The 19,476-nt window shown below is 43.5% G+C and overlaps 1 protein-coding gene across 2 annotated transcripts in view; it reads right to left on the reverse strand.

The window, feature by feature from the left end:
* Positions 1-19,476, reverse strand: part of cd276 (CD276 molecule) — a 63,048-nt gene that overhangs the window by 39,636 nt on the left and 3,936 nt on the right. For both annotated transcript variants that reach the window (XM_085765066.1, XM_085765058.1), the window contains exons 2-4: positions 17,624-17,719; positions 6,859-7,209; positions 4,689-4,985 (exon numbers count right to left, since the gene is read on the reverse strand). In XM_085765066.1, coding sequence (XP_085621192.1) covers positions 4,689-4,985; positions 6,859-7,209; positions 17,624-17,669 — 694 coding nt within the window. In that variant the 5' untranslated portion in view covers positions 17,670-17,719. The remainder of the gene's footprint in view (positions 1-4,688; positions 4,986-6,858; positions 7,210-17,623; positions 17,720-19,476) is intronic.

Raw genomic sequence — 19,476 nt, forward strand, 5'->3', positions numbered from 1 at the left:
GTTTCGACAAATCGCTTACTATAGTTTTTAACTACAGTTTTTATTTATTGTACTTCTATTTATTTTTATTTATCTTAGTGGGCTGGCACGGGACCAGGGCATCGCAATTTCGTTCATCCCATGTTTTAAACATGTGTTGCATGACAATAATATAATAATACACCTTTGACCTTTGACCTTCTTAAATCCTTTGGTTTGCTGGTTTAAAAAAATAATCCCAGAGTTATTCTTAAAATTTGTATTATTCTGTTGTTTCTACCATTAAAATCTTCCGTGAATGCATTTGCTGAAAATGGCCTGTGTGCGCAGTGGACTCCATGACCCTTCCTTTTCTGCACCATGTACACTTGCTTGAATATAGTAGTTGGTAAATTTTAACATATTGCCCAAACCCTCCTCCGCTACAGTCATTTATCTGGTCCGTATGATGAGATCCCTCCCAACATGAGCATGCAAATAAAGCTCTAATAGTGTAGGCTACCACTTGGTTGATGACAGGCTTCATAAAGTGTGAGGAGTTGTGCAAAGTACAATACATTTGCCCGAAGTTTGAAAGAGAACAAAATCTGGGAGTGTGGAGTTAAAAAGAAAAAAAGATTAAACTAGACCTTGTATCGCACTCCACATTTCTGCTTGAGGCTAGTGACTAGAGGCTATGTGTGCATAACATACATACATAGATCTCTAACAATACTGTTACCAGTCAGATTGCATTGTGGGTAATGTAGGATACAACAAGACATTCTCATGTTATTGAATCAAATTTTCTTTCCTATAATTTCATCCAATTCATTTTGAATCAATTTATTTTCCCACATCTTAGGTAACATTAACAAATAGAGTCATACTTACATAAGAAGTAAAACTACAGCCAGTCTGGACTTCCTAAGACTTATCCACTAAACAAATCCACTTGTGTGTGTTTGGAATGGCTGAGGGAATAACAAGCATGTGCTGGAAACCCACACAAACATGGGGATGGCATGCCAGCACCACACAGACAGGACTGGGAGTGGGAAACAAATCTGGGATCGTCTTACTGCGAAGCGACAGAGCTAACCACTGAGCCACTGTGCTGCCCAGTGAAAGCGAGACAATGCCAGCTACATAGTAAAAATTCAGCAGAAAGTCTCCTACACCACGTAGGGTGAGCTCCCTCTCCGTCAGCGAGTTCATCTCCTGCCTGTCAGGCCATAGTGCCACAACTCTGAGCTCAGCAAACGTTTTCGTCTCCATCTTGCTTCCTGTCATTTACTTCTCACCCCTCCTAACCCTGTTTCCCTGGCTCCCTCTCTCTATCTTCCTGCCTCATCTCTCTATCTCCTTCTTCCCCCTCTCTATCTATCTCCATCCGCTCCCTGTTCACTGTAAATGATGTGCCAGCAGAGTGATGCCGGGGAAATGGCGCCATCCTCATTGAGAGAGCAAGCAGACGGAGTGGGGGTGGTGCTGGCTGGAAGGGGTGTTCGGTGACAGGCCCTGAAACCCAGCCATCAGACAACACACTGCAATCACGCCGCTCCAGTAGATGGGATACAAAGCTCCACATTCAGAAAAGGATCAGTAAAAAATGATAGGATATAGACTCTTGATCCCCCCAAACTCCAAGAACATTATTCTTTTTGAGGAGAACAAAGTGGTCGAAATAGGCTGGGAGTATCAGACAGTGCAAGCCATCAAGACGGGCAGAGGGGGGAGGAGACAGAGGAGGAGGGGGCTGGTACACAAGCACATTGGCCAGGCGAGCAGACAGGCCACGGTTCATTTGAGGACTGAAGCTGCTCCTTTCCATCATTCAACTGTTCATTAATACCAGCTGTTCCTATGGGTCTCCCCACAACTAAGCCTTGCTGCACTCTGCAAAATCTATCAATATCCCAGCAACACAACAACACACCACCGCCTGCTTCGGAGCTCGGCTGAAAAACTGACCGGCGCTTCCGCAGGGCGTGTTTACAGAAATAACCCGCGATGCCCGATAATAGTCTCATTGTGCTGTGTGCATATGTTAGTGACAGGCTGGATGCTGCTGGTGAGGTAGCTAAATTGGTGGTGACTATAAACGAGGTAAGATTAACACGGATGACTTAACACGGACTCTCAAAGTGCAGTTCATGCCAGCCCACATGGTGCTCCACTCAGTGTGGGTAAAGGGTTCATTTTCTCAAAATTAACCTTGTCAAACTCCTGTTCTGCCTGGGGGAGATTTGTATTACTATTGTAATTTTTCAATCAGAGATTGGAGAGAGTGTGAAATTTTAACATGCTTGTTCACTCTCGACACCCCCCCACCCCCCACTCTCTCTTTACTTACTCCCTATTTCTTCTTCGTCGTCTGTTTTTTTCCACTCTCATAGTCCATTTAGAATTTTAAGCAGATTTCACCCATTCTTATAATAGGATTCTCCACTGCCTGAGTTTGGTGTGCGGTGTGTATATAGCAAGCAAGTGTGTTCGCTATATCAACTCAGGCTCGGCACACTCCACACACTGCTACTCCAGCAGAAGAGTTCTGCTAGGTCAAAATTAATTACAGAAGCTGTTAAGCACACACCAGCTGTTGTAAACAAATGCAAATACATTTTCATTTCAAACAAGCCTCCTTGTATCGCGGCACACAAAATACTGTAAATCTTCTGTGTGTTTACCAACAACTTGGGCCATCATCAAGCTGTGCTGGTGCTCCTACTGAGAAATTACTCCTATTCTTGTACACCCAGTTGCTGAAAATCACGATCGCCACAGTTTTAATTAAGGGTTTTCCTCAGTCTATTCGTGGATTTGCTTCCACTGCTGTCTCTCTTTCAGTCTTTACTGCATCACACTTTAACGACACCTGTGCTCTTTAGCTGGGCCTCTTTTTTTCCGCCTGTTTTTTTATGTTCTTTGTCTGGGTCTGTTCAGACTGATTCCTTTGTTTTAACATTTTTCCAGAGCTTAGGAAACAGCAGCACCACGACACTGTGACTAAAGGAAATGACAATCAAAGCCTATAAAATGTCTCAAATATCATATTTGATCCTTCCAGTGGCCTCCTCTTTTAACAACGCTGAATGTTGAATAGACATTGAAAACAGGGTGCAGCTAAGTGGGCTTGTGCCACCTAATTTTGTGCAATGCAACCCATTTAATTATTATTATTCCATACTGATGGATTGATGAACTTTACAGATGAATAAGTTTTAAATTAAATGCCACCAACAGAGGGCACACCCTCAGCAAGGTTGCAACAACATGGTCAAAATCAAGGAAAATGGTCAGTGATGCAAGTCCACAAACTCTCTCTATACTCATGACAAATCACCACCACAGTTGAAATATTAAAATGTTCACAATCACATCAGGAAAAACCAACTTGCAGAGTTAAACAATTTGACTTTAAAAAGAATGGAAATAGCTTGTCACTGTCTCACATCACAAAGACAAAAATGCATGACAATCTAAATCACCGACCCAGACAACTTTATCTTTAATCATACTTTTAAATGAGTGTCTTGTTTAAAGAGTGGAAGTAAACAAGACAAAAAAACCTGACATGAAAGGCAGTAAAACGATCATGTTTGTTTCAAGCAAAACTGAAATAGTGCATCAATCCAGCAAAGGGAGAGGGGTTATAGCAGCCTCAGACTATTTTGACACCGTTACCTCACAGTCGTATTTCATTCTCACCATATGTTTAATACCTTTGCACTCCCCCAATGGTCTGTCTGACCGGTTATCTGTGCTGTTTTTGAAAGTGGCCAACCAAACAGTTATAAAGGCCACCCTCCCTCAGCCGTCCAGCGAGCCTGCCCTGCCAATCGGCCATCCTGTTTCCAGACAGCACAGTCATTTCCCAGCCCAGTGGAGCAGCACTCCCTGACCTCTGCCTCGACCTCCGCCTCAACAGCCCCAGCTCCAGCACCAGCTCCAGCTCAGAGAGCAGACTCGGGCCACCTCTACTTATTTATGAGCCATTTTACACAGTGCTGCTCCCATTAGAGACCCAGCCTTGGCCCACCTTACATGGTACCCTCCTTGCACTTAACACACAGAGTGCCCAAGCAGGGCCCAGGGGGGACATGGTCGGTGGTTGAGATGAGGAAACCAGTAGACCCATCATATAGGTGCTGTCACACATGCAGCTCAAGATTTCATCAAACAATCAAAGAAAGGCAAACATATCAATCTTCCTTTTGGTTAGCAAACATTTCCCACAGACAGCCACTCAGAGACCAATCACCCTATCTTGCACAATCTTTTATTACTGTATTACCTTTTGAAATATGTGATGAATAGCTATTTGACTATCCTCAGGGAAATAATCACCCACTGATCTCATTTAATGATGCAGAAGAACTGATGGGTTATGCTTATTGGACCATAATTGGACATTTCATTATGTCTCAATCATTTCTTTGGAGCTGAACCACTGACTCCACAAAAGGAAACAAAGAGAGTCGGAAAGACAAAGTAAAAAGTTTGTCCTATAGTGGCATAAAACTCAAATGACATTCTAATTTACAAACGCACACAAGACTTTAATGAGAAACTCTGCCTTACCATGGCTGAAAACAAGATTAGTGTGTACTTGTAACAATAAAACACTACGGTAAACCCCTGAATATGAGTTTGTGTCGTTTGTAATTGAATGACGGTGACTATGTAAAGTGAGAGACCCTGGAGCTGAGATGAAGACCCAGACTCACCTGTTATTGTCACAAAGGCGTAGCCCTCCTCCCCGAGTAGTGGGTGGATCATTCGGCAGCTGTAGGTACTATTGGGCTCCAGCACGACTGTCAGGATGCTGGTCATGGTGAACAGCCCTCTCTCATTGGCTACCAACGAGGTGGTGATATTGTCTGTCAAGTTGCGCCCGCCTCCATCCTGCCATATCACATCCGTCTCAGGAAAACCACCATAGGCCATGCAGGTCAGGGCCACCTCGTCACCTGGCCGCAGGTTGGATTCCGGCTCCAAAGTCAGCACGGGCTTGGAGTAGAGGGCTAAGAGATGGAGGAGTTGTACATAGAGAGAAGAGGAAGGGGTGGTTGAGGATTCGGGGGGAGGGATGAGAGAAAGAGGTAGGATTTGGTGAGGAATGGGAGCAGCAGATACATACTGAATTTAGCTAGATTCACTGCAGCAAGAGTCACCCTGGGACCTGTTTGACATGATTCCCATTAAATTCTTAATTATGTTTAGGGAGCTTAGCATAACACAGTGCTTAAGATCCCACAGACACAAACGGCATCTGTGGCACATCCTGATGCTGCATCCTTACACTCTAACGCCGCTCTCTCTAGAGAGCCAAAGCACCGAGCCACTCCCAGAAAGGAAATACGGTGCCAGCCGAGAGGGGAGGCGGAGGTGGGCAGGCCTGGAAGAAAACTGACAGAGTCAAAAGATACGGGACGACTCGGCCTATAGCATGGTAAAGAGCGTGGACGGGTGGAGGTGAGTGGTGAATCGTCAGTCGGGGCTGACATCATGCTCCTCCAATCCCCGGAGCTAGAACATGAGTACAGAGGTGGCGGAGAAAGAGGCTGCTGTATTCCCAGAGCCAATCACTGCTCAGCAAACAATGGGGTGGAGCTGAGGGCCAGATGAAATAATTGTTGTTTTTTTTTCGAAAAGTCGACTCTCAACGCAAAATTTAGCATGGTACACTCTAACTTCCCCAGCTGCCCATTTGACTGACAGGCAGATTTCCATCGAGGGCTCCTTTCATTTTCTTCCAGCACAGCATGAAGGAAGTGTACAATGTTAACTGTAAATTCTGGATAAAAATAGAACATCTATAAATCTAATGCATAAAACTGAGCCAATTTGTCACTGTTGGAGACATTGTTTTTCCTCTCCCAGGCCAGGAGGAAAAAAAAAAAAAATTCATTAACTCCGCCTAATGCACATCCATCCTTGGAGAATACAGAAACAATCTCACAACAGACACAGAAATGTGAGAAGGAAGAAAGGCACACAGTATCATTATAAATAAATAAAAGCCTCTCAGCTGTGAAGGTGGGCGATGTATTCACACAGGAGAGAAGTTGCTAGTGATGGCTGATTGACCGTAACAAAAGCTAATAATCAAAGTCAGCACATATTGACCATGACAGAGACCACAATCAGCGCTTCTGAAAGTGTTTATCACCTGTTCAAGACTCGTGAGAGGAAGCAATCCTAAATCACAGTCTACGCTAGTAAACGTAGAATGCATTTTACTGCATACTATTAGTGTGAATGGTTGCATAGGCACTGGGGTGTATTCACTAGTTTCAACACAATCAATTTGGCATTTATTCATTAGTCATTACACTGATCATATTGTACTGACTGAATCCTCAAAACAACTATTTCATTTGTTTAGTTGTTTCTAAATGGAATATTAAAATCTTCTTGAATTCTAACATGGAGGGAGAGTGAAAGAGACGTCACACCAAGGACAGAGAGTATCATTCAGCCTGTGAAAACATTTGCACAAAGCCCAAGTTTCAAACTGGGGGCATGGATTTTGAAACATGGCCATTTATCAGGCCGGAAAAGTCTGACAAAAGATGTGATTTGGTTGCATCACGGGGAGTGGAAGATTCTGAATTTTTTGAGCAGATGCCATAATAGAGACTAAAAGTTGGGGTGCCTCGCCTTCTCTGCTGTCTAAATTTTGACCCTGATCATAATGAGAATGTGGTACTACATAGATTACTACACTGAATTTTCCTTTAACATAAAAGAAGAACAATCTGGAAAACACATATTGTACATTTGAAGCTGCAACTCAGATTTGGTTTATCATCAATTACTCTCTCAAACGGAACAGTCCATGTATGTTCATCTGTTTGTTTCTACATGTGTCATGGTCGTCATGGCGTGACTCACCGGCCACCTGCAGCTGCAGAGCGGCACTGCCATAGTCTTGCACCCTAACGAAGCAGGTGTAACTGCCTTCATCAGCCACCCCCACCCTGCGCAGCAGGAGTGAGGCGTTGCCAAGGCCCAGTTGGGTGGGGAACAGGCTGGTACGGTTGACGAAGCTCTCTGCCTGCTCCGTCAGCTGGTCGTGTCCCTCCCTGTAGCTGTGCACACTGCGTTTGGTGTCTGTCAGCTGCCAGAAGACGCTCAGATCAGACATGTTGAAGGGACTGGCGTGGCTGAAGGAACAGTTGAGGACGGCATCTCTGCCGTGCAGCGCCACCACTGGCTGCTCCGGGACGAGCACTTCCATCACAGCTAAAAAAGAGAAGGTGGGACACATTAGTGATGTCAATAGAAAAAAATGCAACCACCAAAACATACAGTAAATACATTTGCAAGATCGTTCCTGCAATCCTTTGCCGTAGCAATGTTTTCTACAACCCATTTGTCATCTAGGTATTTTAAAATAGACTATGAACATTACTACAGTAGTAAATACTATTTGGCCCAGGTTTCATATAAACGTACAGTATTCACTGAATCACAGCATTAATTCAGTATGCAGTCTTCAAACGTGACAGACCAACACCTACTCAAATTTTGAATGTCTTTGAAAAGAAAAAAATCAATGCAGCATTTAGAAATACATGCTGTTACTGCTTCAGAAATATCCACTTTTGTTTGTGCGGTATGGAAGCAGGCGGCAGGTGAGACAGGATGCCGGTGAGAGGGGAGAAGAAGAGGGATCTGGAGGTAAGCATTAGGACTTTGTTTGTGTTCCTATAGGCTTTGCCTCCTGGCGATGGCTCAGTGCACCGAAAACCAGAGATGGAAGCAACATCTGTACAGCTTAAGTTAAATCGTTAGTTAAATCTAAAAAAAAAAATCTTGTCGGGTGAGAAGGAGTGTGTGTGTGTGTGTGTGTTTGACTAACTTCAGAGAGACTCTTCACCTTTGGTATGTGTTTTCTACACAAAAGTGTTGGTACCTATACAGTATGGCGGCATGTGTCTGTCTATGTGTATTGTTTGTCTAGACTAGGCCAAGAGCAAGGAGTACACTGAATAATCATTCTGGATTAGTAGCAATCTCAGACAGTCCGGAGTACATCCATAGTATTCTCAAGAGTCAGCATTCTCCATTGATCCCTGTCTGCTGTTATACAACTCAGAGACACTCATCAGCATCACAGGGGAGAAAAAAAGAGCCACTCAACCCCGGGAGCAACACACTCTACATTATGCTCAGCCTCTCTAATTGTTATAATCACAGTGGCATTTTAGCTTCCTCACCCTCTTTTTTTTTGAGCTCCATCTATCACACGGCCAACATCAATGTTGAAATCGCTTTGCTATGAAGGAGATTTCGACTGCTGCAGAGGTGCAATAATCACTTCCCCTGTTAACAACAAACATGTCTTTCATCTGAGGAGGTTCACATATGGATGAGTATCGCTAAGTTAAGGCAGACCTATTTTCAATCAAATTCAGCCAATCCCGTGAGGTAGCCTCTCCCCATTACCCCCCCACCCCCTCCGACCTATTCGTCTGTAGGAACAGTGCCACCTACTGCCTCAGCTAACAAGTACAGAGCAAAGAGGCCATAAAAACCATATACACTGCTGCAAATGCATGATGCACGAGTCCATGTGTACCTGGCTGTTGGGGCCTGAGTCATGGAAAATACTTACAGAGTGATTAAAGCAAAAATAATTCAATGCTTAGGACACAAATGATAGGGACTTAAAATGACAGAAGAAATTCAATGTTTTCCTCCCACAGCATTGCATCAAATAGAGATGGAACATCATGCAAAAGTGGTTGTTATTGCTATGACAGTGTGCTCTATTCATATGTCAATGGTCCATTTGGCATTTCAAATTATGATCTGGAGCAAATCACAGTCCCTGTCCCAACACAGTGCCAGGCACACAACAATGCTTTGACCCCCATGGTGAAAACGGCAGAGGATTTTTTTCCTTAACTGTGATTACAGACGCTGTGCTTTTGCTGTGTTTTTTTTTCACTCCATACTCACATGCCCACATTCTATTCACCCAGAAGGGCGACAGCATGGCACACAATACAAAAGAGTTACCAGGGCAAATGCATGGCAGAATGAGACTGTATTGTGCCACCATAAGCGAGTACATTTCTAGAGTGTGTATTTTGGCTGTCTTTGGAGGTGGACCAACCTTTGTGGTAATGAATAGGTCGCTGTTGTGTTTTTGTAGGAGTGGAGGGTCAGAGACAGCCCTCTTCGAGACCATGCATGTTGAAGGAGGAGGAGAGAGAGCAATTAAATCACTCCCCGAGCAGGCTGGGATGACTCACACCACTGAGTTCATACAGGAAGGGGGATGGGAAAGAGGGAAACAAAAGCGAGAGGAAGAGAGGCCGCCGTCAAGCTCGCGCTTTAAGATAATATCTGGAAACAAGCCAAAGGAAGAGGCTGTGGTGCAGCCTTACACACTAATCCCTCAACACGGACCAAAGCCATGTCAGAGAGGAAACAAGAGATAGAAACTCCCCTTCACCATTCTACATCTCTGCCTCACTCTGCATCTCCCTCACTGCAGTGACCTACCGCTTGCTCCGAGGCCCTGGGAGGACGCAGCTATACGCAGGGACCTTGTGCAGACACCGACCTGCTCTCAGAGAGATAATACAAGGGGAGCGTTTTGCATCGCATCGAGGGGAGGGAACTGGACAGGAGAGGAGGGCAAGCTGGGCCACTGACCGGACTGACGTCATGGAAAACGCACATCTGATGTCCTATTCGTCAGAGGTGAAATTTTCACGAGCCAAAGAAAAAACCATTGCACACTTAGCTGTTTTGATCTGGTGCTGCTTACAACAAACAGCATGTTCTGTACAGTAGCAGACTGTTTGATCGTCCTTCCTCGGGTCTGCTCTCGACATGGAAAAAAAAGTGTATTCTCCAAAGAGGCGAGGGTAAGTAGTAGAGGTTGAAGATTAGAACATAAGTAGTCTTTGGTGAGAGGGCAGGGCCGCGCCAACCAGCCAAGCCCATGGTGTCCTCTCAGGGGGTAAGTGGGGATCTCGCCTCTCCCTTCTCCCTCTCGATAAAGAGGTGCTCAGAAGTCGTAGAGGGCAGGCTGGGAGACGTCAGGCCGTGGGGATTTACACACTGCACTTTGTGTTTATGGGCCTCAGCTCTGTTGAGTGCCTGCGAGACAGAGACGGGCACTTTCACAGCCGACATGAAATAAACTCATTACAGTCTTTGCGAGCTCTGGCAATGGGCCCCGGCTTCACAGTGAGGCATGGAGCCGGCTAGAAAAAGGCTGCAAGTGATCTTCATACTGCTCTCCACTCTACTTTCAAGACTACTCGCCACCTTGTCACTATCAACACCTCCTTCTGTCCTGCTCTCCTCGTGCGTGCAATGCATTGGTGCAGCTGGATTTGCTTCTTCCCTGTGTTGTTTCACCACACCGGGTACATGGGATGTAACGCTAGCTAGGCACATGAGGTAAGCATGGAGGCTGCGAGACAGTGTGGGACGCAAGCAGACAGGAGGATCACAGCTTTCATAGGGAGGGTGCATGCAAGGTGATGAGTGAGGCTGTTGGTAAATAAAATCTAGTGATATCTTATATCCCCGCTGACAGATACAGATAGATGAAGAGCACATGCACGCATCCACATGCACTTACGGATACAAGATGCACCCAAAATCAGATAAGTGGACATGAATTATTAGCTATCAGCCTAGTCAGCCCAGCTCACATCTGACTGTGACGTGCAGACTGATTCAAGTGAATCATATCTGTGTTGGTTTCACAATTAAACAACATCAACTATAATTCAAAAAAATAATACAACACTGGAGTGCTTGTTTGTGTTTCTTGGAGGGGAATATATATAATTTTAAAGAGGAGGAAACACATTACTCATCCCTTTTTTTTTCACAAGGCAGGGTATATTTCAAAAAGAGAACTGAGTACGCCTTTGACAAGCACAGTTCAATCATAACGCATTGTAACAGGTCTTCAAGGCATACATACGTACAGTAGTAAATATATGACAGCAAGAAGAAAAAATACAGGTGTAATAACAGCATTGGGCTTCATTTCATTTTAAGAGATTTTGGGGCACTGTAACTTTGCTTAGTGTAACACAGCCATAAAATTAACCTAATTCCTCTGGTTCATTTATGTTTTATGTATCATAAGAGAATAAATTGAAAATTAGCCAACATGGCACTTACATATGCACTGCTGTTATATATTGTTTCATTGTTTTAACACATGTATAACTTAAAAATTAAAAGATACGTTTGTGGTGAAAAATAATACCATGCATGTGAAAATGAAAAATGAGCAGAAAGTAAGCAAAATTGTATATCTGCCATTACATGTAATACAGAAGCATGGAGCCAGCTAAAAGCAGAATGCACCGCACAAACCAGATACTGCTGATGCTGCTACAGTCTTCAATACTGTAAATGACACAAATCAAAACCAAAGCCAAGTGTGGAAGGTTGACTTCTCTGTTGTCCTGTCACTCGCCCACTCACTCACAAATGTATAATGCATAAAGCAAATATATGTGGTCTAGCAGCCTGCACAGAAAGCTTTGATTTAAATGTGATGAGCAAGACAGCAGCTATTATCTATATGATCTCCATCTATTTATCCGTTTCTGAAACATATCTGGCTATAAGACTGAGATAGAAATGTGCACTTAGGAGGGTTTTGTTGAAAATATGACTGGAGCAAACCAAAGATAAAGATGGACAGCAGAGCCAGTGGAAAATGCAGTATGTTCAGTTTTTATGGTCACTTGTTGCTTTTTCCCCTCCCTCCCCAGTGTGAAAAATCCATTGACTGAAATTAAATCAAACTCTCTACTGACACATCTTGTGTCTACAAAGAAGAAAGCGTTTGATACTCAATTTAAACCAATTGAGAACTTGACACAAAAAAAAGTGTGAAATAGCAAAGCCATGTCTTTCTGTAATCACTTTTTTGATCATCCTTAATTTATATCCATAGACACGAACCCATCACAGCATGCTACAGTGGTGGTGAGTTGCATCAAACTGTTGGTCAGTGCAAAATCCTTTCTGAGGAAAAAAGAAAAAGAAAAAAGAAAATGGTGCCGATGCCAGAAACTATAAGTTCTGTATGAATGCCTCTGACTTTCAAAATGGTGGTTATTTCATTACTTTCTGATGTTTATTGACCTAACAAGAGAAGATGAATGGTTTTTGCACATCTATTGTGAGCATTTATGAGCATTAACAACTGATGAGCAGACATGGACATGGACCACTACCTCTAAGATTTAGTATCAATGAGCAGTTTCAGTGGTATTGTTATCAGTGAAATCCAAATATTACGCCCCACACGCCACACACACAAACACAAACACAAACACGCACACACAATTTCTTACAGACACAGACACCCAAAGGCCAGAGAACACATTGATATTCCACACCTGTATGACTGCTGACAGCTCCACAGCAACACTGTGTCTGAGGAATTGGACACGAGCTACGCTGACACTACAATGGAGACGCTGTTACAAAACTGCTCTGGAGCAGATAGGTTCCCATCAGCATGACCGGCTACAGTCATATACACAAACATTCACACACACACACGCACACAGCGCAAGTACACAAGAGTCCGCGGCCCCTCTTTCGTCTCTGACCCACATATACACACATCAAACCAGCAAAACACACTGTGCTAGTTAATTTCTACAGCTACCTGCAGATTATTTTTGTGATTCGCTGACCTTGGATTTAGTTCATGTTCTGTCATTGGCCACTAGCACACACACATTTTAACACACCATACAAAACCAAGGCCTTGCCCTTTATTAAACAACACAACTTCACTCCAACCAGACTCAGTTCCACAACTAGCGCATAGGACTTCAGAGTCTTTCTTCATGAAGGAGATAATGGCGACGTTCAGAAACTAGAGTGCAGCTGCTGACACTACCAAGTAGAGGCGTTCATTAAACAGCATAAGTATACATGCTTAAAGGGTACGTCTGAAGCCCTGCTGCAAACAGAGGACGTGGACAGCAACATTGATATGATTTCATACATAAAGAAAATCAAGCACCAGCACTGGAGGACAAATTGCAGAGGCAATATTGACACAGCAAAGTAAACAGGTGCAATACCAACAGACAGCGATGACAGTAGGTTTCCGTTGAGCAAGGAGACAGCAGAAGGGCGAGGAATACGCCTTTTACAACACTGCCCCCCTCTGGTGAAAAGTGTGACTGCAGTTCAACACATTTTCATTCTGGACAATTTTGCAGCACCTGAACATCAAAGGATTCTGCTCAAAGGATATGTGAGCCCTTTCATACCGATTATTCTTATGATATAACCAATCCCTGTTAAAGTCTGAAGGGAAAACTAGCTTTTGATTTCATGCTGTCAGGAGCACATGCAGATGTCCGTAATACTCCCATTCGAGAGAGAGAGAGAGGGGGGGAAAAAAGCATCTGGAAAACATTAAGCGTGCGACAGGAGTGTGTGCACAGTAAGCATGATTTGGTTGGAAATCAGCAAAGTGAAAAGAGTCTTTGTCTTGAGCTGAGGTTTTCAAATGGCCTCAGTGAAAAGACACAATATGGATGATATCAAGTGGGACTTAAAGCCTGCTGCTGTGTAAAGGGGTCACTTTCAACATTAAGCTCTAAACATAATCTCTCCCTTTCCCATTTCTGTTCCAAGAACTCATCATGGAGTGTGAGTGTCCTCGCTCAGGGAGAGATACAGGTGATGGCAGATAGACAAGACAAGGACTCTGACTTGCTTATTTTCAGCAATGTCATAAATCACGATGAGACTCAATAGTGCCCCATTTCCCCTTTTTTTTTCTATTCTCTGCTCCATATCTCTACTCCCCTGGTCTTGCTCCCTTCAGAGATGTATGCCATCTCATATCCCGTCAATAACCTGTTAATGGGCTCCGGCAGTCAGATAATAGTGCTGGCTGAAGAAGAGTGAGCAGATAAGGGCAAGCCTCTGGCTTATACAAGTCTGAAAGACAGAGAGCTTTTGATGAGCGGGAGGCTGGGGATGGAAAAGCGAAGAGCGGGGAAGATGTATAAGGGAGCACCTAAAGGTATCAGCTGGGTCACGGGGTCGGATCTGATTTGAGAGCTGCTAATGGCAGGCTACACTGAGATCTACAGCACAATACAATACAATACGGTTATCACTATAGAGAAGCCAGAAAGAGTTGATGAGGAAGACAAACATTAAGGGTTCCTGATGCTTCCGATAAGTCAGATGTTCTACATCTGCTGCTTTGTGGATTTAAATGTCCATCTCTTTCTCAGACATGCATCCTGTGCTGGTTCCAAGTAGTAAACATTGTGACAACACGAGGTTAAGCAGGGGTCAGTTTGCCACCAGCGTTGTGCGGATGACAGGGACATCATGCCCGCCATCACCCAACGCCACGTCACCGAGGCAACACCCTGGAGGTAGGTGTCTCCCTGTGTCAGCTGCTGGGCTGCTTCCTCAGCAACTCCGTAGCTGTGATGCTTTCCAAGCACAGATCAGCATCCGTTCAACCCATTCATCACAGCCCACTAGACACACAACAGACCCACACATGGCTCCGGGCCTCACTTCCCCTCCAGAACTGCTATCTCGGCATATTACCCATATCAATTTTTTAGCGATCCCACAAGGCAGCCTTTTTAGGACTTGTTGAAATAATCATGAGGTGCTGTTGGGTAATGCACTCTGTTTCAATGAGCGCTCTGTGAGAAAGGAAAAAGCTGGGGAAACCGTGAGACAGAGGCAGGCCAACAGAGACTGGTCATTATGTATGCATTGCGGCAAAACCAATCTTTGTTGAGCCTGTCCTCGATTGTTTTTAAAAGGATACTTCACTGGACGCAATCAAATTAGCAAGAACATCACTGATACGGGGTAATAACCCTAAATTGAATTTCTGCACAGGCTAAAGTGTCCCCTCACTGCAGAATCAATTGCTGTGAAGAGAAAAGGAGGACAGGAAGAGGGCATTCATAGTTAGCAGACCTTTAAAAAGTACACCAGAGATGCAGGCGTGAGCAGGCTATTTTCACGCTCCAGGGCCCTGCCGTAATGTGTGCCTGCCGACTGCTAAGCTAGATGCAATCTATCCAATTATGCTAATTATTTTAAATTACCTTACAGCTCCCATCAATGACAGTGAAATCGGGTCAGCCTTCCATTTTTGTATTTGCATGAATACAATTCTCCTCTCTTTCATTGTTTGGGTGCTAAGAGCTGCACACGGCGAGCTCTGGCAGCCCAATGGCTATGCTAACTGAACAGAGAGTTTGACAACAACAAGCAATTAGTTAGACAGCCTCCTGTTAGCTCTGCCACTGGCTGACACTGCTGTACGCTGTGCTGGAGCGAGCCAAGGATGTTACTGTACTCAGCTGCTGTTGTGGGCTCAGTCATTACTGTATATACATTGATATTTTATGAATTTCACTGACATTTATAGCCACAGTAGTTTATAATGGGAGTGATAGAGATGAACTTGAGCCATTATAACCACCTTGTAGGGTTGAGGGGCAAAGCCACAGTGGGTTAGAGTGGTAAACGTCCACACTCCTGCCTGCTCAAACAGTGCATCTAAGCACAAAAACCGTATCCCCTTGTAGGCAAACGTCTTCACAGCTACAGTGACACAACAGCTGTGCGGTGCTGGATGTGTAACATCAGAGAGAGGTTTCTCTGAAAATCCATCATCTGACTCCTGAGTCAGTTTACAGCTGGGAGCTACAGAGACAATGTTACTGCGACGGGATGACAGTGTTGTCATGTGCTGTCCTTGTATTTTTCTTCCACAAATAGTGTTCTCACAATAGGAGGCGTTTGGCAGAGACCACAAAGTTTCATCGTGTCTACTGAGATAGGCGCTTGCTGGAGTTATTGAGCAGTGACACAGCTGAATACAAGGAAGATTATAACCAGTAATCCCAACGAGGGACCTGGAGACCTAAGAGACCTTGGATCATATCAGCACAGATATACATTCTTAACACACAAACCCACACACAAATATACAGGCGGTTGCTCATACAGCTACAAATCAAAGAGCCTTTTCTGTTCCTGTGGCCAATAAAAGCACAGCATGGCTATTTATAAATAAAAGGTAATCAAGCTGACCTTTAATTAGTTACCCAACTAATTAAAGAAAATAGAAACACAGTGCATTCATTCGCTAGTGCACAAAGTTATCAGCTATGTACCACTTTACCCTATAAAAAGGTAAATAAGATTGAACTTGTGTGTTGTTGTGAAACACACCTGAAACAATCTTTAGTTACTTACATCACGTTAAATAAAAGCAATAAACTCTGCGGAGCGTGCAGTGCTTTCATATCATCATACGGTGCTACACGTGCAGACTATAGCATCAAACTAGACTCCAACTAATTCACTTAGTGCTCCAGTTAGCAGAGAGAAACTGAATCACTGTGTGAGCTACAATAGCCCATTACCCGTGAGTTAAAGAGCTCCATCAGTCCCCGACACCTCCTCCTCCTCTTCCCTCCCGGTGAGAAGAGCGAGTTAGGCAGTTGATGCCACATAGCCAGTAATGAGCAGGCCGCGGGCCCATTTGTGCTGGGAGAGAATAGGTCCCTAATGAACCACTGAAGACACTTAAGTCCACTGAGTCAAGATTGAAATGTGCCACTGATGGCCGATAGGAGGTCGTGTCAACTCAACCAGAGAGCAGAAAAGGCAAAAATAGCTCTTTTTAATAGATGGTGTTTTGGATGATAAAAGTTCTTTGAGAACTTTGTGGGTTTGCCAAAGTATGCTGAGCCCATGTTTTTACCATTTTTTCTGTTGGGATGCAGAGGAAACCCTCTTCCTTCCTCTACAGGCTATACATTAATATAAAGGAGCATCACCCTCTATGAGAGTTTAATTTACATTATGTGTCAGGCCCAAACCAGCTGGGAAAAGGCTTGTATTAAAATATATTTACTGCGGATGTCTCTTTTGACATGCTCAATTCCCTTCTTTTATTTACCACGTTGTGAGGCGTTATTGGAACTGGCCTGACTATTTGTTTCTTTTTTATGATGACAAGTTTTTCTTAGAGCACCATTTCTTCTGAAGTAAAACTTTGGAGTGCGTGACTTATGAATTCTCAATTGCAACATCAACCACAACTCTGCTTCCCAGTGTTATAAATATAAGAGGATGACTTCCTCACCACACTCCCTGAGTCACAGCAGAAAAATTGCACCTCTAGCACTTTTCACTGAGGGCCGCACCCTAGCCCTGAGCTCAATACCCCTACTCCTCACCTGTCTGAAATAGGTCAAAGCTATTCTGTTTTACAAGCCGAATTATGGAAAAGATTAAAAAAAACAAAAAAAACACTTCAATATCACTGAGTTGTAATGCTGTAAAAACTAAAGTTAAAGGAATAATGGTGAAAAATGTCTTTTTACTCCCCCAGGCAGTATATATCTGTATGGTCTTGGTCAACTGGTCTAGATGGATGAGAGTTTAAACAGAGAGAGTTTATAACTCCTGGCACATTATTTTTGGGAGCAGCCTCATTTGAACTGTTGTTTTGCCCAGTGAAGCCTTTGAAGGGGGAAGACTAATAGGCCCTGCAGGGCGTATTGTTTAACAGGCAGCACTTCCCACCGCGGCGACTTGGATCTAATGGCAGGGCATGTGCAGAGGCGACACCCACCCATAGTTTGGACGGCTAGCAAAGCGGACAGCAGGAGGGACAGCATGATCTTCCAGCGTGGATTCAAACTGCAGGTCAGCTTCTTCAGACGCAGCGCTGCAGGGGGAAAAAACAGAGACATCTGAGGGGGAGGACGATGGTAATAACACAGAAAACAACAGTACAGCTAAATAAACGATATGTGGATAAAATGGTGATTAGGAAGTGACAGTAACAGGGAGGAGTGAAATATCTTTCTTTCATCTTGCATGGTATCTCAGATGGGTGGAGTCGGAGACAATGAGACTCCCATCATATATCATGAATTATAGTCAATTTAAAAACCTAGAATTATTCCTAGGTGGGGTTTTTCAGTCTTTTCTCTAGGGTGCTCGGGGCTTTGTCTTTCAGAGAGAGTGATGACAAATGGGGACTTCCAAAATTGAGAGGAAACAGCCAAGTCATTCTCTCAGCTTTCCAGAGGAATAACACCACTCGAGGAGTGAGTCAAGACAGACAAAACTATCCACTCCCTGTCTACTTCCACTCTGCCATGCATGAAATATTTATGAGATATTTATCTGAGAGAGATTAGAAGAGGACATTATTTGTATCTGTATTTACCGAGGCAAAAAACCCCTATGAATTTGAATTTTGCTTAATATTGGAGTTTTTTTCCCTGTTGAAGTCATTGTTCTACAGTCACTGATTATAAATAATTGGGCATATCAGTAAAAGAACCCTTAGCTACTTAAGAAATGTCACTCTTTAAAATCTCTTAGATTTTCAGAACATCTCACCACCACAACAAATTAGTTTGATTTTTTAGCTGCTTTACAACAATGTGATTTGAAATGATCAGGTAAATGATAAAGAAACAACATACTGTATATAATATAATAGATTATCTCACTCTGACCAGTCTCAAGAAGCAAAACACCCACTCATGGAAACATTGTTAAACACTGTCAAAGGGAAACATTGGTGGAGTGTGTGACTCCACAAAGAAAAATGAGGAAGATGAAAACAAAGAAAGGAAGAAAGGAGGAAGCGTTCTTCATTTTCATGCATAGCCTATTCAGCATTTTCAGTTCTAAGGGGGCATTTCTAATTAAAGACATTAATAACTCCACTGTAAAACCTCACTAGAGGGATAACCTAACTATATATATAGTAGATAAATCCATGTTTGCAAGATATCGTTGTTGTGTTACTTAAATTGTATGTTATTATGTTGTATCCTTTAGCATCAGAGGATGTGAGTAACAATCTACTAACAGCCATGTGTCTTGGTTTCACAACAATAACCAATTTAGCATGACATAATTTCTTAGCCCATGGAGGAAAAGGTGCAGGGATCTGTTTCTTTTGTGCTCATGCTCGTTTCCTCATGGTGAGTTATCCATGCCCTTCTCTTGGCCTCTACTACTGTCTATTCCTCTTCTCCTATAAAAACTAAACAGCTGCCTGCTAAAAGCTCAGACAAAAGGCGATAAAAGCCGCTACGTGAACAATTTTTATGTGATTATATTTCAAGTTATTCTGCACACGTTTTTGTTGGTTTGAAAAAAAAAATATCGGGGCAATTCTGGTGAAAAACTGATGCAGGCTGTGTGTTGCTTTTCAGCTCAGTCACCTCCGTTTCCCCGGGTCAGATTAGATGTGTGTGTCTGAGTGCATTTTTATACCACCACTGGGAGTCACCAAACTTAAATATTAAAAAAAAGAAAAAAGAAATCCTGCACACAAATGCCAACACAGGCCAGTGCTGCCAAAGGACAACGAGTAAAAGGAAACACATTGACATTAAATATCAACACCACACATCAGGAAATGGAAGTTAACAGCTACTCATTCTGCTGGTTGACATGAAC

This window comes from Trachurus japonicus, chromosome 3, assembly GCF_045865225.1.
Source record: "Trachurus japonicus isolate A0001 chromosome 3, Traja_1.0".
Lineage (NCBI taxonomy): Eukaryota > Metazoa > Chordata > Actinopteri > Carangiformes > Carangidae > Trachurus > Trachurus japonicus.